General features: G+C 36.5%; 1 protein-coding gene across 4 annotated transcripts in view; it reads right to left on the bottom strand.

Annotated features, from left to right (window-relative positions):
- Nol4 (nucleolar protein 4) overlaps positions 1-24,768 on the bottom strand; it is a 255,998-nt gene that overhangs the window by 206,217 nt on the left and 25,013 nt on the right. For all 4 annotated transcript variants that reach the window (XM_029472170.1, XM_029472171.1, XM_029472168.1 and 1 more), the window contains exons 2-4: positions 20,198-20,309; positions 19,185-19,297; positions 11,158-11,290 (exon numbers count right to left, since the gene is read on the bottom strand). In XM_029472170.1, coding sequence (XP_029328030.1) covers positions 11,158-11,290; positions 19,185-19,297; positions 20,198-20,258 — 307 coding nt within the window. In that variant the 5' untranslated portion in view covers positions 20,259-20,309. The remainder of the gene's footprint in view (positions 1-11,157; positions 11,291-19,184; positions 19,298-20,197; positions 20,310-24,768) is intronic.

Raw genomic sequence — 24,768 nt, forward strand, 5'->3', positions numbered from 1 at the left:
AGAAGAAGAAGAAGAAGAAGAAGAAGAAGAAGAAGAAGAAGAAGAAGAAGAAGAAGAAGAAGAAGAAGAAGAAGAAGAAGAAGAAGAAGAAGGAGAAGAAGGAGAAGAAGAAGAAGAAAAGAAGAAGAAGAAGAAAGAAAATTTCCTTATAGGAAACTAGAAAAAAGGAAGCAATTAGTGTTGAAATAGCTTTTTTGCAACTGTCTCTTTTTTTTTTTTTAGTCCACCTTCATGTCCCTCTCTTCCTTTTCTTCTCCCTTTCTTTTGTCTCTCCCTTCTACTTCTGCTACCTGTCCCCCTTCTCTCTTCCTATGCTCTCTCTTCTCTCATTACTCATGTGCACAAAAACCTACACATACATATACACATACCATGATTCTTTACAGGGACTCTGTGAGCTGGTTGTGGAATGAATGATTCCCGCGAAGTTCATGTGCACTATGTGGGCATGTATGTGGGGCATTTCCAGATGTGATCCACTCCTCATATTTTTGTTCTAGTGAATGAATCACTTGATGGCATGTCTTTTGTACTGGATCTTGCCTTGGCCTTTCCTGTATTTTCTTACTCTGCCTCCTGTCTACCATGGAATAAGTAGCCTCAGCCATCAGCTCCTTCCAACTTGATATTGTGCCTCTCTGGGAGCCTATAATCAATAAAATTAATGAATGCGAGTGGTCTGATTCTTTTGAAATATCAATAAAACTAATGAATGTAAGTGGTCTGATTCTTTTGAAATATTAGAACAAATATTTTTTGTCAGCTTTAAGTTGTTTATCTTACATGTGTGGTCACAGAGATGGAAAGCTAACATGATACATGTTTCTACATTCAAGACACAAAGGTATAAGTGTATTCATAAAGAGGAAAGAAAGTTTACCTTTGATAACATTCTTGATATAACTATGAGGTTTTGTTCTGCCTGTAGAGTTTGACTACAGTTTTTCACCAAGTCAGGGTGGATGGCAAGAACAGGAGACAAGGAGTCCAGGATTATTTTGCAGGAAGAGACTTTGTCTGTTCCTTCTACAATCTCCCTGATTTCTAAGCACTCCTCATGTGTATAGTCCAGCTTTTTTAAGAGGAGATGACAGGTTGGGAGAAGGATGGGGATAACCCCTCTATCACCCCATAATCCTTTAATACATGTTCATAGTCTAAAGAGCACTAACTCACCCACAATGCAGAGAGAAAAAAATGATTCTCAAACATACCAGATTGTAAATGTTACTGGCAGAGTGAGCACAGGCCACCTTGTCTCAGTTCAGCTCCTCTAAAACAAGTTACTATTTATTTTCATTATAAATTTAAGCTGGATGTAAATGATGTTTGCAAACATTAATGTGAAAAGTTCATGTTACAGAAAGTAATAATTTTATAAACTATCATTAAGGGATTATTTAATTGAACAATGTCTTTACATTGACTTCTTAAAGAGCTCAATTTAAGTTCATACACTACTCTATAGACTTGCTATTTTGAGGGAGAGCTGGAAGGTAAATGCCAGAAAGCATACATTACCAAACACTTGGGCAAAAGAAACTTAAGGAGGATTGAACTTATCTTATTACATAAACAGGCAACTTCAGCTCAAAAGTGATGTTTACTTTTCCAGATGTCCCACTTTAAAGAGGGTATGTAAAGGTGAATAAGATAGAATTCTCTCTTGAACCCAAGACACACCCAGTCAAATGGAGATGTGAGAATAAGAGAATTTTACTACAAGTTTGTAATGAATACAATGAAATACACTTTCTGTCCCTTCCTTCAATACCCTGCAGCTGTCCTTTCTGTTTATCATCCAAAAATCTTACTACGATTCCTGTCAACCCAGTAAGTCAATATTTTTACAGTCAATTCATCTCTAAGCTGTAGCTGATTTATCTGTTTGCCCAACTGTCAAACAACTCTAGCTTCAAAGCCCCACTCAACACTAAACTTACTGAGTTGTTGAATTGCATAAAGACTATGGCTGCTTTTATTTCCTTAATAGTTGATAGTTGACTCAAACAAGTTTAGGAAAATTGTAAAGAAATATAGCATTGATTTGCCTTTCTTGAAAGTTTATAAAATATATTTGTGTGGTATTAATACCAAAAAAGAAAAATAAGAATTAGAGAAAAGAAAAATTCGCTCAAGAAAATTGTGTGTAAGGGAAATCTAGGTAGTCCTCACACTGCACTAAGGCTCAAAGAATGACTTACACTGGTGGGCTTAAAATGGATTTGAGTAACCTAAGCATGGTAGCTCATGACTAACCACAGGTGACATACTGAGACAAAGGATAACATCTAATTTCAGGGTGGTCTGAGCTACCTAGCAAGTTACATGCTAGTCAATGAGACACAGCAAAAGTGTCTCAACACAGACACACACACACACACACACACACACACACACACAAATCATGTGAACTCAACTTCACCTGAACACTGGGAGACACATATGACTTAGTGCTCAGACTGAAAAGGTCTTGAATCAGATTCTCTGTTTCACAGGATTCTGTCATCTTCCAAGGTTCTAATTCATGCAGTCTTCCATAGGATAGGAAATGTGGTCAGGAAAATACTAACAAACCTCAAGTACAACATCTCAAAATAACTAAGTTAGAAGGAATATTCCCAAGTCCTTTGACATCCTTTGCTGATATGAGCAGGTAGGTGTCATAGCAAGCCCAGCCCTAAGCCTCATACCTGAGCTAGAGCAGAATCTAGCCAAAAGGAGTTGGTCTTTGGGAATGACATGATCCTAGATATTGATGGAGTACAAGATAACTCTTAGGTACTTATTTACATAAAACCACTTTAATAATGTTAAGAGATGCTAAGACACAGAGTTTTAATCTGGGGAAAGTAGAACATATTTTTAATAATGCAAGTCTACATGAATGGCACACAATGATCCTCCAAATGAATTTTAAGTAAATGCAAAATTAAGCTATTATGTTTAATACTTTAGCTCTAGATATAAGCCAAATTTTTCTTCTTTCTGCTTTTAGAAACATAATTACCACTTATAAGAAATTTCAAATGATTAAATATACATGTGCACACAAGTATACACACATAAATATAGCTAAAGGATTTAAGAATCAAAATTCTTTACAATTCATAGTAAATTACTTTCTAATTGCCTGCTCCTTTTATATTACTTGTAAAGTTAGTCTATAATTCTGAAAATTATGATCTGATTATTTATAGAGCAATTGCCATTAAAAGCACATTCTAAAAGCTTCATTAGTTTAACTACCTAGACTCAGAATAATAATTAAATAAATTCATCATGTAAATCATTTTAATTTGGCATTAAAGAAACTTGATAAGGATAAAATGGCAGCATTGTTGGAGTTCATGTATCTTCAATCGAGAAATATTTGGGATTTAATCACAGAGAACAAATCCACATTTTTGAGCAGGTTTAGTTTTTACAGTTAAAATTGTTACATTTGTGTGTAAAAAAAAAAAAGCATTTTAGCCCACACAATTTTTTTCAAAATAATTCCAAAAAATGCTAAGTAAATTTTTTTAAAGTTCAGTGAAAATAATTAGAACATAAGACAGGGGAATCTCTGGGGAATTTGGAATTCAAACTAAAAACACTGTTAGTGGGTTTTCTAATTAAAACTCAGGATCATAAAAAATTAAATACCAACTTTCATTTCCCACTAAGTATAGTTTTACATCATTCTTATTAAAAATATGTTTTATTAGATTTCCCAACTAAATTAAACGGTGAAGCAGCAGAAGCTTTTATTGTTGGTTCATATGCCTTAATAATAATGCATGAAACTATTGGTTCAGCCATAATAGATGCAATTTCATCAGGAGCCTATTTTTACTAAAATGTTACTCACATATCCACTGAGCAGTAAAAAAAATGACTGAATGTGAACACTGAGTAGTTATATGTCATTTCATTACGTGCATGTTCTTAGCTTATATCCAGTATGTACAATTTTCATCAACTTATTCCAAACAAGCTATACATCTTAGATCATGAGAGATGCATTTTTATAAACTATAAGAGAACTGCCACCCATGGCATCTGTCATAAGAAAGGACAGAGCTGAGCCCTGCATGACCTCACAAATCAATTCTCATTCTGAAAGAAACTTAGAAACTGCTAGGTAGAACGGGATAACATCTAATTTCAGGGATTGAGCATGAGCTTTTGCAACTTGACAGGCTGCCACTGTGGAACTGAAGGACAAAAATGGAGAATGAAGAAGAGGTAACATTGGAAGCACTGGTTTGCAACATTCATCTGAAGGGCATTACAAGGTAGCTCTTAAAGGTCTGTGTATGTTAACATGAATTGGAGTGCAGGAGAATTATTCTGCCAGTTCAGCACACAATCTAAATTTGGATAGAGGAAAATGTGGAACTGTATTCCACACCTCTCTACTTAATTATTTACCACATAACTAGAGCATTCTATTTTTAATCGACTCCATTCATACTCCCCAGGGCTACTGTCATTTCACTTGTATAGGAATTCCTGCTAACTGAAATAGAAATTCATCCAATCTCAAGAATGATTTGGTTTGTTATTCTTTTTTTTTCTTAGTTAATATTTTTTATTAGGTATTTTCCTCAATTACATTTCCAATGCTATCCAAAAAGTCCCCAATACACTCCCCCCCCAGTCCCCCACCCACCCACCCCCACCCCTTGGCCCTGGCATTCCCCTGTATTGGGGCATATAAAGTTGGCAAGTCCAATGGGCCTCTCTTTCCAGTGATGGCCGACTAGGCCATCTTTTGATACAAATGCAGCTAGAGTCAAGAGCTCTGGGGTACTGGTTAGTTCATAATAATGATCCACCTATGGGGTTGCAGTTCCCTTTAGCTCCTTGGGTACTTTTTCTAGCTCCTCCATTGGGGGCCCTGTGATCCATCCAATAGCTGACTGTGAGCATCCACTTCTGTGTTTGCTAGGCCCCGTGGTTTGTTATTCTTAATGTTCAGGTTATTTTAGAGCTTTTTAGGATGGACCAATGGAATGAGGCAATTCATACAGTTCTAACATTTTGTTTATTTTTGTAATTCCATTATCTGACAACGCTAGGATTCTGGTCACATGTGGAATAGATGGAGATGATTACACTTCCTGCCGCTTACTCTTGTCCATCTTCTTTCTTTCTTTCGAGACAGGGTTTCTCTGTATAGCCCTGGCTGTCCTGGAACTCACTTTGTAGACCAGGCTGGCCTCGAACTCAGAAATCCACCTGCCTCTGCCTCCCAAGTGCTGGGATTAAAGGGGTGTGTGCCACCACACCCGCCCAGCTGTCCATCTTCTACTTAAGATCCAACAGTTACTTTTCAGAATTATACCTCTGAATGATACATTGTTTCTTTTTTGATTGCTCAACTCTTAAGCACATTTCCAATATAAAATACCAAATAGCCTCAAAGTAGCAACCCCAGCCTAGATTCTCAAAGTTACTTGTTGAGACCATTTGTTCTCATTTAACAAGGCCTTACAGGACTACGTATACTTTTCCCAGGATTAATTTGTTCAGAGAATATTCCAAATAAGACATCCATGTCTGAGAAACGGTCTTCTAAATTTTTACCTAGAAAGTCAGTTTAATTGGAAAAGTGTGCTTTCTATTCAGAAGAAAGAAATTTGAAACATAAGATGCCAAATATTAATCAGATGTTTCATATACATAATAACCCGTGTACAAATAATCCAGGTATAGTGGTTACTCTTCATTGTGTATCACTGAGGGCATTTCCAGACATGATTGACTTAAGAGGAAAGAACCTTTCTAAATGAGAGCAGCACAAGACCAGAGGCCAGAGTCCTCGACTGACTCAAAAAGGAGAAAGAGCTGAGCAGCAGAATCCTCTGTCTGGCCTGCTGCCTTCTCTCACCATACTTACCCCACCGGGATACATTGTATCTACTCTAAAACCATGACAGACAATGCAATACTGCCTACTTGTCACGTGATATTGTTACTGCAATAAGAAAACTAACTACTTCAATAAGGAATGTAGATGATTGAGTGAGTGATTGATTGATTGATTGATTGATTGATTTGATGTTTTAGTGGGATAGTATTTTACACTGTAGCCTGGACTTATCTTAAATTCCAGATGTCCCCTTCTCAACCTCCAGAGTTCCTGCAGATTTAGGCCACCACCACACCTTCAGTGACATCATAGCTGCCTTCATTTATGAAAGCATGCTGATGTTTACACAATGATAGAACTTAGTGATATATTTCTCACAATGTGTCTTTGTGTGACTATAACAAACACGACACAAAATCATATTTGCTGGAAATAAAGCCTCCAGTTTGTGGCATTGGCTGAGTTGACATGCCACAGTCACAAGACAGGGAACAGCTACCCAAGAGCACTACATGCATGTTACGACCGAAATGCCAGAAGTGTTAAGAATAGAAATATTCATATCTGTTGTAAATCTTTGGTTTTAAAGCTGATGAATATTAAGAGCAAATAATCATAAGGATGTTTCTCAGCTTTTTGTGGCATCCTTATTATCTTTTTTAAGGCAAAAAGAAAACTAAAGCAACAGCTTACCATGACTACAACAGAGAGAAATAACGTGATATAACAGCTTTTACAGTTAATCCAGGTACAATGATCTTCTTAGAAGATAGCAAGGGATATCAGAAGTGATTTGCATACAGCATTTAATTTAGAAAAGCAAGTAGATTGCTTTGTAGAAAACAAATGACCCTATCAAAAGGAATCAAATGATTGCTTAAATTGAAGCTTCAGGTCTGTCCCAAAGGCTGAGGCTCCCTGTCAAAGGCAATCTCAGAAAGCAAGGATCAGATGCATCAGGCATCTCAGGGCAAAGGGCGAAGATGTTATTTAGAGCTGCACCAGGAAATGTGGAATTCGAGATTTAAAGGGAAGAACTTAATGGGTAGCATTTTTTTTTTTACCTAGGATCTATTTAAATGGATGCCATAGCATGAAACTTAACAAACAGGCTGTGTCAGGATCCACAAGGCTGTGGGCTTTTAGGTCCAGGCATGTCTCCTGGAACTCTGCAAGCCACAGCCATTGCGTACCAAAGTTGTTTTCACAAGCTCCTAACCTTCATAGCAGCGTTGAAGACCACAGGCTTACAGGAGCAAACCCAGGGTAAGCAGAGCAGTTAGGTGAATTTAACCCAAGAATAGTCTTTTAAGTGTATTAAACTGTTCAAATTCTGCAATGTGGTTTGGTTAAATAAAAATCAAGGGTAAAATCCTTCCTAGGCAAAGACTGACTTTTATGTATTTTGTGTATTTTTGATTTTGTTTTTAAACATGGTCTATGTGTTTCTTATCTTTTATGTGTTTACTGAGTGAGGGAAGCAACATGGACTTTAAATAAGCAAAAGAAACTTACTATTCTATGCTGATCTCGAAGGGCCTTCTCATAAATTCCTTATTTTGTTTCTGTCTTCGTGACCTTTGCTTAATTATCTAACCCAGGGCAAAACATTTTCCTTCCTTTCCCCCCTGTCTTCAATACACCAGAATTTGATGACTACATTTTAAATCTGTGATAAGCATATTGAAATAGAAACATAAAAGAAAGGCTTTCAGTCTTCATCCTCCATTGCATATGGTGCTCAATAGAGACATTATATAAACCTGCCTATGTTACAATTTCTGGAATTTCAAAAAGCCACAACTTTCTACTTCAGCCTCTTTGGTGAATATTTCAACTTGATACTAAAGAAAAACAGAACATTTTACTCTAACTTTTAAAAATTTGTTTATTCAGATTTTAGAAATCATGTCACTTTAGGCTTTAACCTAAACATTTAGGTGAGGCTGAGACACAAGGACTAGGAATTTGAGGCTAGTCTGGGCTGCGTGAAACCTTGTCAAAACAAAATAACATACAAAAACATACAGTGATGATAAAAGATTTTATACATAGTAAAATTGAAGTTTTAACCAATTATTGTAATGGGAGTTTAACCCACCATTTCTCCCAATGCTTTTGGCACATCTGATTTATGAGTACAGACAAAGGAACTCACTCTGTCACAATAAAATATTACTCTTGCACAGTTTACTATCACATGTAGCTCTTTAGCCTTAAATTATATACTATTAATATGAAAATGCTCCTCATTCCGACAACCGTATGTCAAGCCCACTGCGTGAACAGTGATCACTCTATGGAAAAGCATAATCAAAAAGCATTCCCATCCTCATGTGTGTCTACCATAGCTCACTCTCTTCTTTTCTCTATATTTCCCTTAAAGCATCTCCCTGTGGATTCTCCTCTGATAGTCATCCTCTGCACAGACTCCTCTTCCTTGCCTATGTCGGTCATTTCTGACTGTTGGGCCATTTGCACCCCCTACCAAGCAAGAACGCCATTGTTTTATCTGGAGATGGTACACGTGTCTCCAAATGAAAGCATGTACTACCATGCAGTAAACAATTGAGAAAAAGCTGCTAGATATTTACCAAAATCAAGTCAGGGATCAACAGTGTTGAGGCTGGAAAGTTCTGCCCCATGAACTCTATACTGGGCCCACATCAGGATGCTCACCCAACATTAGATAGGCTATACCACATTTCCTTACCTTCTTACACTCTTTAAAGATTAATGTACACCATCCACAAGGTTCTAACATATCCCAAGCTAACTAAGACTTAGTTCTTCAAATACCCCAGTATTTAAAAAAGATAAATATTTAAATTTTTGTTATTATAAACTTTCATTTTTAAAAAGCAAAATAGTTTCACATAGATGTTAGATAGATCACTTTCTTTATATTATATCTTATATGAGTTAGGGCTATCCTTGTAAAAATGTCTTATGTATTTATTTGCTCAGCATTACATACAAACACCAACACATCCAAATGTTTACATATACACATGTATGTATATAATTTACATGTAAAATAAAATAACTAGATATGAATGGCAAAAGATAAATAGCACACTATAATTATAAAACAAGTATGATGAAGTAGTACAAGTGTATATATGGAGGTGTGCACGTGAGTGTGTGCAGGCACATGGCTGCATTCATGGGGTAAAGAGAATTGCACAATGTAGTGTTAGTCTGGATAACTTTAGAGAATACCATTATCAGGTAAAAGGAAAGAAAATACATAAAACTCATTTCACAAACCATAATTATATTGGAAAGCTACACCTTAATTATTTAAATGATGGGACATGTAAGAAGAATTTGAAATGGAGCATATGACAGGAAACTCATAGTGGGAGAATACTTAAAATTAATAATTCGTGTAGTATAGAAGAGGAAAGGGTAATGAATGAGAAAATAATATAGTTTCACATGGTAATAAGTCCTCTAAGAAATGTTAACAATAGGAGTTGAATAGAGGGAGGTAAGGCATTAGCAGATGTTCTTTGTAAGATAGGAGGATTTGCAGAAGAAAACTGGGGGTTCATGTGCCTGCAGATAGGATGGAAAGTGACAGGATTAGATTTCTCTCTCACGGGGTAACTATGTGGACAAAGCTAAGGAATACAGCCAACACTTGTGAGGAGAAAGTAGAGAAAAGCAAAGAGCTTGCTGTTGCATTCAGGTGATGATGCTAATAATATACCAAAATGGGGAAAACCTCTCAGTGGACTAGGAAAGACAATGCCAAAGAAAACTCAGTGGGCAGTGTAAGGGAGAACTCCTCAGGCATCAAAGAAGGGCTAGGAAGAGACAGAGAAAGAGCTAACTAACGTTCATGCGCAGCAGCTATCAATACCCAGTGGAGTATTTCGCATATTATTCCAAAGCATCTTAAAAAGTCAAAATAGATTTTATAATGGGCGTTCTACCCTAGCTAAAGAACTACAACTGGCAATTTCAATGAAGAAAGTGACGAGTTTTGAAAATTAGAGACACAGTCCTGAAATGTTCATTCTTCACGTTCTTCAGAATTATATATGAGCAGAACGAGAATATAAACAGATAACAGATTAGTGTGTGTGTGTGTGTGTGTGTGTGTGTGTGTGTATCAGTTATTCTGTGATGCTGGCACCATTATTCTGTGAAGAATATCTATTTTACAATAAAGTGACGAGAATTTCTTCATAGTATTCCCAAATGAAAGCTTTTTCTACCAAAAACTGTGTTGTCAAACATAAGCTTGAAGTCGCGCTCAAAGTTCTCTTCTCTTTCTTAGAAATTACAATGATGTAACTTGCACTCCACTCAGACTCTCCTAAAATGTGGAAAACAGAAGTGCCCATGATAGGGACATTCTCATATTTAAAACTAGGGACGCCTTAGGTCTTTCTGGTGTAAATAGAATGCAAAACCAGTCTGAAACACTGGCAACTTCTAAAAAGAGGTTTTAATAACAAGTTTTTAAAAAAAAATCAAGGAAAGCCTTTTTTCCTATCTACTAATATGGTGAAAAAACCTACCAATCAGAAGAGTCATGTAGACTTATACCTGAGTGAAATCATAAACCAATTTTGAATGAATTCTTTGGTTTCTATTTATAAAACTTAATTTTACACCAGCTATCATATTAATTTGCAACAAATTTAATACAAAGACAAAATCTTCAGAAAGGTTTTAAGCATATCAGGCCTTAAGTGAGGACCATCAACTGTCTTTATCATGTTCAGTTTTATTCCCAGCATCAGCAAAGGGAAGACTTGGGGATCTTTCTGAGAATGTATAACCCTCCTTTTCGTTTGAGCCAAAAAGGAATTCAGATTACCTTCATCCTACAGCATCCCTTTGAGAAAATTATCTTTAATAATGTGTCCTTTATACTTGGAACTAAGCTGTTAGGTCAAAGAAATTTTAATCATCTTTAAACTCTTCATTTTCTCAAAAATAATTGATGACATATGAAACCAAAGCCTGAAAACAATATCATAGATATTCAACTGCACTCCTGTAACACATTTTATATTTGAAAAGGAAAACATGGATGAGCCTGGATTTCATAACTGACATCTTTTTATAAATCAGTCTAACACTTTTATTTTGAAAAGAGTACTTAAATCTAAAAATAATAAAGTGGATGACATAACCTGAATGCCCAGAAAATGTCTCCATAGAGACGAATTTTTAAAATGGACACAAGAGTGAAGAGGTGGTTGTGATTTTAATAGATTCTTACTCATTGCTGGGGCTCACTGCTTTATCTACTCATTTGTTCCGTGTGAAAGGCTTACCATCTTGCTGGCCATGGACAGTCTGGGGACTTTGCATTCTTTCTTCCAGGTTGGAGCTAAGGTCAGAGTTCACGGCTGACATTCGTGTTGAATCACTCATGTCAAATTCGTCACTTTCTATGGAGCTTTCGTCCTGAAATGGGTTGAAAACATTATTAGGCACTGTAAAGTGTAACTGTGTGCAGAAGACAACTATCCTGCCTATGTGCTCAATTAGAGGTTAGCCAGTTCATGTTATCAGCCTCTATAAAACATGGTACATAGTAATAGATGTGTGAAATCATAAAACTCTTCCTTCAAAACATTTTAAAAATTTGGGTAATCAAACAACATTATGCAGAATCCCATTGTAAAGATAGAGCAGTGTGTTTAGAAAGGAAATAGTTTGGGAATTAGTATAAATATTGAACTATTATTAATGAATATTAAGAATTCTTAAATTTGTCTTTAAAGGGTGATCCTAAAACATGATGGAAAGGAAATTTTAAGTTTTACTATTAACAAAATGACTTGGTAAAATATTACAGGCACATATACATATTTATAAGCATATATTGTATAACATAGTAAGAAGTTTTCATCAGTAAGCAGGATGGACTCAAAGTATAAACTAAGATATATGCATAGATTCAATGTTTGTATTTGATATAGAGCAGTGAATTCTTAATACATTGTAAAATAAAGATGATAGAGGTAGATTATAGAGAATAGATGCTATGTATATTATAGATATGCAATGTATTATACAGGTTCTAGATAAATAAATGATAGATGACTTATAGATGAGAGGTAGAAATATGAGAGAGAGAGAGAGAAAGAGAGAGAAAGAGAGAGAAAGAGAGACATTACATATGGATGATAGATGGTTCATGGAGGAGAGGTAGACGATTATATGCAGATAAATAATACAGTGTTATATGATAGGCAGAGCACTGGATTTATAAAAGGATTTCTATATAACATTATGTAAAACTTATTCACTTAAAGTCAGGGGACAAAAATCTCTACTAAATGATTAATTCAGAAAAATTGATTATGAACAATTTATACAGAAACTGGTACACTTCTTTAAGTTTTTGAGATTATAAAATAATTACTATATTTCCCCTTTCCCCTTCCTCCATCCAAATTTTCCGATATACCTCTCCTTGCTCTTTTCAAATTCTTGGCCTCCTTTTTCATTAGCTTTTTATTTTTATTTTTATTTTTATTTTTATTTTTCGAGACAGGGTTTCTCTGTAGCCCTGGATGTCCTGGAACTCACTCTGTAGACCAGGCTGGCCTCAAACTCAGATATCCTCCTGCCTCTGCCTCCCAAGTGCTGGGATTAAAGGTGTGTGCCACCACCACCTGGCTTCATTAGCTTTTTTTAATGCAATTATGTATATGTACACCCATATATTTTCTTACCTATATGTGCTCAGTCTATATGATATTATTTGTATATGTGTTTCCAGGGAATAACCATTTGGCATTGGATTATGAGTTGATGTGCTCTTCCCTATGGAAGATTATTTCTCTATCTCTCAGCACTCTTTAGTGGCTTGTAGGCTTTTGTTTAGGTTTGAGGCCTTGCAAGCTTCCAAAGGAGGGAGGCAACCAACAGTCCTACCTAGCTGTGACACCTATGACCACATCGACTACCAGCATATTAAATATGCATACATCAATGGAAATGAACAGGTCTCTAATTGCACTTTGGACCCACTCGGCAAGAGAGAAACATGCATGGAACTGGGACCTGCTAACTATTCAGGGCTAATGAAGTCTTACATATTGGAGGAGACTCTACAACCACTAATGTAGTAAACCAGCATAAACCCCCTAACAACAACCTAAACATTTACCTTTCCATAGATAAATGTGATCCCTATCCCTGATCAGAAAACTTCTCTTTGAAACTAGGATACTTTGCTACAATTTTACTGAAGCAAGGTGTACTGGCTAGTTCTGTGTCAACTTGACACAGGCTGGAGTTGTCACAGAGAAAGGAGCTTCAGTTGGGGAAGTGTCTCCAGGAGATCCATCTGTAGGCATTTTCTCAATTAGTGATCAAGGGAGGAGGTTCCCTTGTGGGTGGTATCATCTCTGGGCTGGTAGTCTTGGTTCTATAAGAGAGAAGGCTGAGCAAGCCAGGGGAAGCAAGCCAATAAAGAACATCCCTCCATGGCCTCTGCATCAGCTCCTGCTTCCTGACCTGCTTGAGTTCCAGTCCTGACTTCCTTCAGTGATGAACAGCAATGTGGAAATGTAAGCTGAATAAACCCTTTCCTCCCCAACTTGCTTCTTGGTCTTGATGTTTTGTCCAGGAATAGAAACTCTGACTAAGACACAAGGAATTTGTTATTTACTTCGAAGCTCTTACTTCTTATCCAAATAAACTTCATTGATGATTAAAACATGCTGTTGGGTTTGTGGGTTTCTTTTTTAAACAAAGTAAGAAGAACTTTTCCTAATCAAAGAAGTTATTTCTTCCATCTTCAATTTCTTCATATGATTTGGCCTGTCTTGTAAGCCATCTTGCCCTGGCGATTCTCTTTGTTTTATTCTTGAATTTTGTTAGTATGGATGGAAACGATACTTGTCAGACTTTACAGTCATGGGGCAAGTACCTTATTCACTGAAACACATTTCCACCCCTAAAAATTGTCTTTATAAGTGACTATTTAATTTCTTACTTAGTTTATTTATGATTACTTATATAAAATATCTATTTATAACAATAATTATATTTGCAATTTACAATTTTTTGTAATAATTATTTATCATTGGTGAATTTTTTTGTTGGGGAATTACTGTCTAATCAGAAGACAGCTTGCATGAGTCACTTGCTTTCTTCCATCCTGTGCCTTCATCCTGAGGACTGAACTCAGGTATTCGAGTTTAGCATGGAACACCTTTTGCTTACTTAACTATCTTGCCAGACCAAGAATTTATTATAGATAACACAGCTGATGAGATCTGAGTAAAATTATTTCTATAGAATTCATATATGTGTAAAATGTGTTTGCGTGTTTAAAGAAGAGCTAGATGCAAAGTTTCAATCATGTTCCTTGTTCTGTGAAATCACTATAGAAATGGCTTAACATTGTAGCTAATCAGTATACATTTATTGTCATTAAATAACATTTGCAGCTGTGAGTGGAGGAGAACCCCTGTAATTCCAGCATTCAGGAGACAGAGACAGATGAATCCCTGTGAGGTCTACAAAGTAAGTTCAGGACAAACAGAAGTACACAGAGAAACTCTGTTTCAAAAACAATAGATTGATAGATAGGTAGGTAGATAGATAGATAGATAGATAGATAGATAGATAGATAGATAGATAGACAGATAGTTGGATAAAATTTATGTCAACATACTTTTTTTACAAGTTTAAAGACATGATTCTATGCTTTTGGTTAAATGAAACTATTGCCCTAGTTTGGGAGGGAGAAAAAGGGATGCATAAGGGAATTTGTGAGATATAAAGAATGAACACTTTCAAAATGTAAAATATATGTATAGAATTTTTAATAAATAAAAGATGTATATTTTAAAAGATTATAAGGAAGGAGCATTATGAAGTTATATATTTCTTGTTCATGTATTAAGAATTATGATTTTTTGTTTTTATTGATCTACATATTTAAATAAATGCTTTATAACACCTGGCATAGTGTCTTTGCTGAGAAAGGGTAGCTGGGTAATAAAAAGAATTCCCAGAGAAGTTCCCTCTGAATTTCTTATCAGAGTAATAAGAAATAAGCTGTGTTAATCCACTAACTTTTGAGGAATGTATTTAGCAATCAGTACCTGAACTCTACCTATCTTTCCCCTTCTAGGCAAGATCATATTTTATATCAACCTTTTAAAATAATATTAATAATTAAAATGCATGTATTATAAATGAAGTAGACATCGAGCTCCAATATTAGATAACTATTGAGTTTAAGCAGCTTATGTGGTTTGTTAGGGGAAAGTCTGGGCTTCTCACCTGCATGATGATAAGGGAATATGAGCCAATTGTAAATATTAAAATTAAATGGTACATAGGAAGCCTATAGGACAGATCCCTTGTTATCACTTACCCAAAGTTTAATTTTAAATGAATTCATTTATAAAATATTTGACAACACTATAGCAAAAAATTCTGCCTTCTACCCAGGGCAGCTATGCTTCTGTCTGTAGCTCGGAACTCTTTCCTTTGATATAATTTTTTTGGATATTTTATGTATTTATATTTCAAATGTTATCCCCTTTCCTGACTTCTCCTCTGGAGCCCCCCTTTTCAATCCCACATCCTCCTGCTTCTATGAGGATGCTCCCCCTCCAACCCACCCACTCCCACCTCACCACCCTGGCATTCCCCTACACTGGGGAATTGAGTCTTCACAAGATCAAGAGCCTCTCCTCCTACTATGCCATACAATACCATGCTCAGTTCCATATGCAGATATACAACTGGAGCCATGTATACTCTTTGGTTTGTGGTTCAGTCCCTGGGAGCTGGGGAGAAGAGGCTGGTTGTTTGATATTGTTTTTCTTCCCATGGGGTTGCAAACCCCTTCAGCTCCTTTAGTACTTTCTCTAACTCTTCCATTGGGGACACCATACTAAGTCCAGTGGTTGGCTGCAAGCATCCACTTCTGTATTTGTCAGGCTCTGGCAGAGCTTCTCTGGAGACAGTTATAACAGACTCCTGTCAGCAAGCACTTCTTGGCATTCACAAGAATGCCTGGGTTTGGTGTCTGTATATGGGATGGATCCCCAGGTGGGGCAGTCTCTGGATGGCCTTCAGTCTCTGTTCCACACTTATTTCCTTTAGACAAGGAGGCCTTCTGGGTTAAGAAGTTGGTGATGAGTGGGTAGCCCCATCCCCCAACCGGAGTCCTTGCCTAACCTCTAGATATGGTCTCTTCAGGTTTTCCTTCCCCTTTATTGGCCATTTCAGCTAATCTCATACCTGTTGGGTCCTGGGAGCTTCTTGCTTTCCTGGCATCTGGGACTTCCTGGTGGCTACCCTCAGTTCCCCATCCTTCATTGCTACACACCTCTGTTCAAATTCCTGACCCTCTGCCTATTTTCCTGGGTCTCTTCTCATACCTGGTCCTGCAACCTTTTTCCCCCTCCACCTCCTCTCTTCCTTCAAAGTTCCTCCCACCCTCTACCTCCTGTGAGTATTTTGTTCCCCCTTCTAAAAAGGACTGAAGCATCCACATTTCATATGGTCTGTGAATTGTATCATGGGTATTCCAAGCTTTGGGACTAATATCTGTTTATCAATGAGTGCATACCATTTGTGTTCATTTGTGACTGGGTTACCTCACTCAGGATGATATTTTCTAGTTCCATCTATTTGCCTGAGAATTTCATGAAGTCATTGTTTTTAATAGCTGAATATTCCATTGTGTAAATGAACCATATTTTCTGTATTCATTCCTCTATTGAAGGTCATCTGTGCTCATTCTAGCTTCTGGCTATTATAAATAAGGCTGTTAAGAACATAGAGGAGTATGTGCCCTTGTTATATGTTGGAGTATCTTTTGAGTATATGCCCAGTAGTGGTATAGCTGGGTCCTCAGGTAGGACTATGTCCAATTTTCTGAGGAACCACCAGACTGATTTCCAGAGTGGTTGTACAAGCTTGCAATCCGACCCAGCAATGGAGGAGTGTTTCTCTTTGTCCACATCCTCACCAGCATCTTCTGTCACCTGAGTTTTTGATCTGAGCCATTCTAACTGGTGTGGGGTGGAATCTCAGAGTTGTTATGATTTCCATTTCCTGGATGACTAGGATGTTGAACATTTCTTTAGGTGCTTCTCAGCCATTCAGTATTCCTTGGGTAGTGTGAATCTTAATGTCCTCCATAGACTCAGCTGTCTGAAAACATAGTTCCATCTTGATGATATGGTTCTGGTAGGTTTAGGAGGAGTGACCTTGCTGGTGGAAGTTTATAATCAGGGGTAAATTTTAGCTTTCAAAGCCACATGCCATTCCTACTGTGCTCTCTGTTTAGTGTTTGCACTTCAAGGCAGGAGCTCCTTCCTTCCCTGCCTCAGCCATAGTAGATTCTAACCCTATGAAACTTTAAGGCTAAATGTTCTTCAATAAACCTTTAAGACCTTTATTCAGTAACTTGCCTTGGTCATGGTGTTTTATCACAGCAATAGAAAGTAACTAGCAACACACTTCATTTCTTTCAGTTGTTCAAATTATGTCATCCATTTCTTCATTTATCCATTCATTCATTTATTCATTCTGGGCACTGTCATTGAATCTAGGACCTCATATGCTGGAAGTGAGTTCTGTGTTACCGATTTGCATTCTGGATGAATTCCCTGTTAACATCTTTTATTAGAGTTTAGCAACTTTTTACTTGCCTACTCTTACTGTTCATTTTCTTTATTGTCTTTAACGCCTCACTGGAAGTCATGCTTCAAAAAATACAGTGTTTGGGTTAATCTGTTGCTAAGAGTACCTGAAAAGTACTCAGTAAATATTGGTGAATTTATTGGATTAATCCTCATTTAAATTTAAATACAACTTATAATCAAGATTTAACTTATCATTTTAGTTCAATATGCTTATCTTATTCAACTTGCCAAACCTGTAATAGTTACATTTTCTAAAATTTTATAAATACTCTAACAAGTAGTTTTCTTGAATATATTAACAGTATGCATCCAATTTAATAATTTCAAACTGTGAAAAGGATAATTTTCGTAATTATAATAATTGAAGGCTATGCTTTTTAGTTCAAAATGTGTGTGATGCCTTAGATCCAAAGGGACTTTTAATACATGGGCTGTATGATTGGCATGAAGCTAATCACAATTTTGGGATAGAATTAAATGTATTTGACCTCCAAATTAGTTTCCTACAAATAATTTGTGGGCTTTAACGGTTCTCTGAGGTGTTATTACTTCTTTCAGTTTTGCAATAATTGTGGTGGCAGTTACTTCATTCTTGGAACAGACACATTTTCAAAATCTGGCTTTGGGTCTGTAATATAGTGACTTTATTATTTTAAATTCAATCATTTGTTGTTAGTTATCTGGTAATATCTAATGCAATATGGCTACTTCATAGATATTCTTAGAGAGTGAACACCAGATAACGTCTACTGATCAAGATTAAAACTTTGTCAAGTACAGAGAAAACAAAACGATTAAATTTTATGAATAAAGTATCCAAAAGAGCGACTTAATAGGCTTAAATTGTGTTTTACAAACAATCTAGTTTTTAAAAAGTAAACATCTAATCACATTTCCTGTTAAAGGGGAAGTCCAGGGATGGACTATTTCCAACACAGATAATATGAATGTTTCCACTCATTAGTGGTGACGAGTAGCTGATGAGCATTTATTTAATTCCCACAGTGCACTGATTGCCTTTGCTTCTTTATGGAGAATACAAGTAGCATGCACGCGTGTGTGCGCACACACACACACACACACTTATACACAGATAAACAAATACATAGACATACACAGACACAGACACAGATTCAGCCTGACAAACACAGAAACACACACAAACATATACACACTCACATACAAACACAAACATAAATGTAAAAATATACACAAATGAAAATTCACACACATTCACCCCACACACACACACAAATTTAAGCAGAAATTTTAAAAAGACTTTAAAAGATGTAAACGTGACTGATATAATCAGTTGTACTTGAAATCATCTTAAATTGATTTTTCAGTTTTTCAGAGAAAATGGTTTCAGAGCGTCACTATCCTTGGATGCTCAGGACTTTCCAGCTCTTTGCTGAGACTGTCTCAGTGGCGATTTAGTGAGGAAAAACAGTTCTCCTCTCATAGCACTAAAGAAAATGGATTCAGCAGGGACTCTGCGTCTAGGGTGTGGGCATCTTTGCTTTCCAAATCAGTGAGATCCTGGTGAAATTTCTTTTCACTCACAACATAAATTAGAGCTTTCACGTGGCACCACACTTAACCCCTTAGTCATGGGTCTGGAGCTTTGTTCCTGTTTGTGGCTGATGTAATCATTCACGTTTCCAGTTTACCTCATCTTGCTGTGAGTTCAGAAGCTGCAGTTTCATGTGCTTCATGTACGCCATTGTGATTGGCATGTTGTAGTCGATCATGCTGGTCACCAGTGTTGGAGGCTTTCCATTATCTGCAACAGAACGTTTCACATCTGTGATAAATGCACCAACAGTGTTCCACCTGCACTTTCATGGTGAGCCAGTATGTTTAATTAAAGGATAGTCTTCAGCACATTAATGATTGAAAACCAAGAAAGCTCTATAAACGAACTGCATAAAATATATCATGCAAATGTCCATGAACAGTATTGGCCCAATTAAACAGAATGGAAACATCCACTATTTCTCACTATAAAGTGACTTTTAGATATCCTGAAACACAACAAATAAAACTCATATGATGATTAAGCACTTTAAAAATATTTCAAAGCAAGGCTATTTTATATATAAATTGCTGGGAGTAAAAAACAATTAGGTTTTTCTTTTTCATTTTCTTATAGAATCTAGGTTACTTATCTTCCAACCCACTGCAGGATCTTAAAAGTGCCTATGAGATAAATCGAATTACTAAGGTAACAGTGCTTAGGAAAACTATCTGCATGGTTTCAATGAAGGGTAAAGCCAAATTGTGCTTATAAAAATTTTAATTTAAGGTATTTCATGTAATCTATGATTTTTGGAAGTAAAGATTTGAAAGATTATTTTTAGTGTTGAACTTTCTTGCTAAGTGTATCTAAAATATTATGAAATAATACTATGCTGGAAATTAAAACATTAATAAACATACATACACGCACACACACACATGTATTTTTTTTTAAGATTCTTGTACATTTGAAACTTCCTTCCATGAGTGGATCCTGAATTAATCTGTCTGTGGGTGTTCAGAATCCACTGTCTCCTACTTCAATAAATCAAGTGATATGACTTGTGGGACTGCTTTGTCTTCCACATTTTCATAAAATCTAAGACACAAATTAACATTATGGAGGAAAATTGCTTCAAGCCCCACTATTGGACACTGTGGCTACCTTTGTGATCGGTTCCATCTGGGTTCAAGTGCATTCTTTTCTGGCACTCGGAACAGCTCATTAGAAACCGTGTCACCGCTTCTCTTGGTAGGAAGGCATAGCTCTCTGAAATCTGAAATGATTCACAAAAGATCAGCGTTATTACAGGAGCTGACTGAGAAGGATCCCACAGAAATAATCACTGTCTTTCCCAATAAGACACGTTATTCCATTATGGCAGGAAGCACAATGAAGGCATGCACGGCAAACCATGCATCATTTCAAGAAATATCTATCCAGCTTGATCAAGTGACTCCTAACAGCAGCCAACAACGCCATTTGATGGACAGACCATTGGCTGCATCTGGGTAGACATCTGCTTTTTGTTTCTGCATTGCTTTTAGGAAAATAGTCACCCGGTGTAGCTAACCTTGTGGGTTTTCGTCATTTCTGAGTGTTGCTCTTTACACTAACTCATAGCACAATCAAATTTTGGTTCATCTCATCTCTGCATTTTAAAATTTAGACTCAGGGAGAAGCAATGAGCTTTAGATTCTGCATACTGATGATCTCTCCGTTATTGCTTTAAAACGTTTTAAGAGAATAAAAGTTAAAATCATGGACATACTGTAGCAGTCAATTATCCTCTCCACAAAAAATGACACACTTGGGAATGAGCTGGGGCCACCTAGATCATTTATTTTATTCAACTTTAATAATTTATGTCTACAATAGCTCATATTGCCAGAGCAGTATTTTCTAAACCTTATATAAAACTTTATGTTCAGAACTATGATCTTGATTTAAGGTAACAACTGATATTCCTGTTGTGATGATTTGCTTAATATTAACCTTTCCATAAAAGTGTTTCCCTCACTAAAGCAAAATAACACTGTGATGTAAAATGGGTGGATTTTAATCCTAGTTCTATGAAAGCCAGTAGTGACACAGACAGTGCTACCAAGAAATCTGATGGAGGCAGTTAGATTTCTTCCAATGTTCTACCACTGACACAAGAAAGACAGTGATGTAAGTAGAAGGAACAACTGAGTTATAGATTAGATGTAAATGTGTGAGATAATCTCTAAGGTGTATGTTTGGCTCTTACAACAGTGATGTATTTCAAGGTAGTGCAAAGTGAGTAGCCGATGTATCATTGAGAGAAACTGTGTACTGATTCCATTACTCATGAGGAGGTCCTTTCTTTTGCTATACCACGCCACAGAAGGAACACAGAATTGAAGAAACATACACTGAAATCTAACATTGCAAAGCTAATGGATTCTGAGTTTGGCACTGCTGTCAGTTTTTCTTACTTAGGGGTGCCCATCACCTCTTACAAGAAAAAATGCAACAACTCTCTAATGGGACCTCAGGCCTGCTCAACAAGCGAAAAACCATACCCAGTACTGGAAACCTAATGACTCTGTGTTAGGGAAATCGTGGTTGGAGGAGAATCTACAACCATTAATTTACTAAGCCAGCATAATTTCTAATACTAATCTAAACATTTCTTCTCATACCAACAGATAAGTGTAGTCTTTAATTTTTATCAAGAAAACTTCTCTTTGCAACATGTGGAATCCAATCTAAAAATGCAAACCAATCAAATTGAGAAGTTTTGGAGCCAAGTCCCAAAAATATACCTATGAAATACTCCTCAGTGACCACTGACTCAGAGGATCAGGTATGTTGCTATGAGATTGTATCACCCACTAACATCAGAAGCTACACTCATAAAGTGTTACCAACATGGCTGCCCAAACATGAGATGAACAAGGAAGACACAAATGAACATGCCAAACAAAGTGGGGCAAAAGCCAAGAGGCCTACTCCCTATAAAAATAACCATAGGTAACCAAGGAGAGTCAGGAGAGGGAGAGAGAGAAAGAGACAGAGACAGAGACAGAGACAGAGACAGAGACAGAGACAGAGACAGAGACAGAGACAGACAGAGGTCATTATGCCCAGGGGAAGAACAAAGCAATTAGTTACTCTGTGGAAAATAGTCAGCCCTATTACATACACAGTTACATACACACTAGTAACATTATATGAACACATCCTGTTATATTTAGGATTATATATGTGTGTATGCATATATACATGTATGCAATAACAATTAGTGAACAGAGATTTGAGAGAGAGTGGAGAGGGTATGATGAGAGTGGTTAGATGAAAGAAAGGGAAGGGAGAGAGGTGTAATAAAATTATGACATAAAAAATATATGCAATAAAAGAGAAAACGCATAAAAAAGAATGTGTAAGAACCCAAAGAAGAGAAAGAAGTTTATGTTAAATGCTGTTGTTGATTAGCCAGATACAAGTAAGTAAAATTCAACACTAAGACTGAATCTAAATCCCTAACTTTCAAAATGTATTTAAAAGCTAAGATGTATAGATTGTAACCTATCTGCTTCAAAATGCAGGTATGTTACGAAATGAGCAGAACAGTTTGAAAGCATTGTAACAGAACTAGGTCGATTTGATCCTAAATCAGGTAGAGAAAAAAATACAATTAAAATTTGCATTCACTCTATTCCCCTGGTAGCTTCTTTATGCACTTCTATTTACACATACAGAATCATCAAGAATTTGCTTCCTATTTTTTTAATTTTATATAGGAATGTAATAGATTCGTGTGCTGTTTGTATGTTACTGTGACTATTTAGTTCTTGCTATCTAAAAATCAGTTTGAAATCTATTTGACAGTTTGTGATGCATTTGATATATTTTTGGAAGTACCGGAGTAAACAGCAGGATTTCAACAGAATTTTCTAGTAGTTCTTAGTTTGCTAGGACACACAGACCACAACAGCTGCAGGCACAGGACAGGGAGGCTGCATGGAAGGTTTTTCACATATATTACTTATTTCTTAAACACCTGTAATTATTATCGTTCCCAATCTCTTCAAAACTAGGCCTCCCAGGATTATCAACAGTGAGAACACCAAGGAAGAGAAAGAAGAGTGCCCTATGGTCATCTCATAGTGGAAACAATTCATTTATTTAAATAAAAGCCTTCATTAAAAACTATGATGTCAGTGTAAGAAATTACCATGTGGGTGGGGGCACAAAAGAAGGAAGAAAAACTCAGAGAGGAAGGTAGAAACAGAAAGGGCAGTTTGATATTACAGGCTACAAATATTCCTCGGATGCACGAAGCAAAGCTTAGAGAGGGAGAGAAGGGATCAGAAGCTCAGTTAAGAGCTGGACCCCAGCAGTGCTACCCTCACACCCCAGCAAAAATGTTGTTCATGTGCTAAACACGGAGCTATATCAGCTTAACATTGTATAACTGTGTTATGCTCTTTGTAAAATGCACAGCAGCTACAAAACAAAACAAACAAAAACAACCCCAGACTACAAAAATTATCAACTCATAAATGAAGATGGTTTGTGAGGAAGATACTCTGCAAGATATAAAAGTCTGAAAGAAATGAACAAATCCACATTAAATCTTTACTCATAAAGAATTATCCTAAATGCAAATAGATTACATTTTCCAATAAAAAATCAAAGGGCTGAATAGGTACAACGAAAGACAATCCATATATATCATCAACCCATGAGAGATTCCTATTAAATATAAAATGCATATACACTGAAAATGAATATGTCTAAAACTATGCAACTGACAAGCAAAAAGAGATAGGTGGCTGTAAGTGCATCAGAATTGTCACAAAAAGTAAAAATCAATGTAAAATTATGAAGGAACTAATTATCAAAAGAATGCAATAATGTAAATGAATGCATACTCAACAGAGAACCTAAAAACATAAAGCAAGTACTAATATAACTAAAGAGCATGGCAGACAGCAATAGAACCATCCATTTTATTGATTAATGCATGAGTCTAGCACCCCTATGGGTCCATCCATAGAAATTCAAGTCACCCATGTGAAATGGCATGATATTTATATATTAGACACACAGATCCTCCCAGACATTTTAAATCACCTATAAATCACTTGCACTGCTTTTTACAGTTTAAATGTTATGCAAATTGGGAGTGGATGGCGCATGTCTTTGATCCCTGAACAAGGGAGAAGATAAAGGCATATCTCTATGAATTCAAAACCAGCTTGGTCTACATAGCCTGTTCCATGTCAGTCAGGGCTACATAGTAAACTCGACTTCTTGGATCCTTTCTCTAAACCACCAACCAAAGAGTACACATGGAGGGACCCATGACTCCAGCCACATATGTAGCAGAGGATGGCCTTGTGGGACATCAATGAGCAGAGAGGCTCTTGGTCCGGTGAAGGCTCGATGCCCCAGTGAAGGAGAATACCAGGGCAGGGAAGTGGAACTGGGTGGGTTAGTGAGCAGGAGGAGGGGACAGGAGATAACATTTGAAATGTAAATAAAATATCTAATAAAAATTTTTTTAAAGGAAAATACTGTGAAATGACTGAAATGGAAGAACAAATTATTATACTGTTGGGATGCAAGATAAGCAACTCTAATGGGGAAGTGCTAGTGCCAAACACCTACATAATGATGAAAAAGGAAAGATATGCAACAGGAGATAGGAAGGAACCCTTAGAGTTGCATGGGCTAGGATGCAGTGGAAGAAGGATGGGGAGATT

Source organism: Mus caroli, chromosome 18, assembly GCF_900094665.2.
Source record: "Mus caroli chromosome 18, CAROLI_EIJ_v1.1, whole genome shotgun sequence".
NCBI lineage: Eukaryota > Metazoa > Chordata > Mammalia > Rodentia > Muridae > Mus > Mus caroli.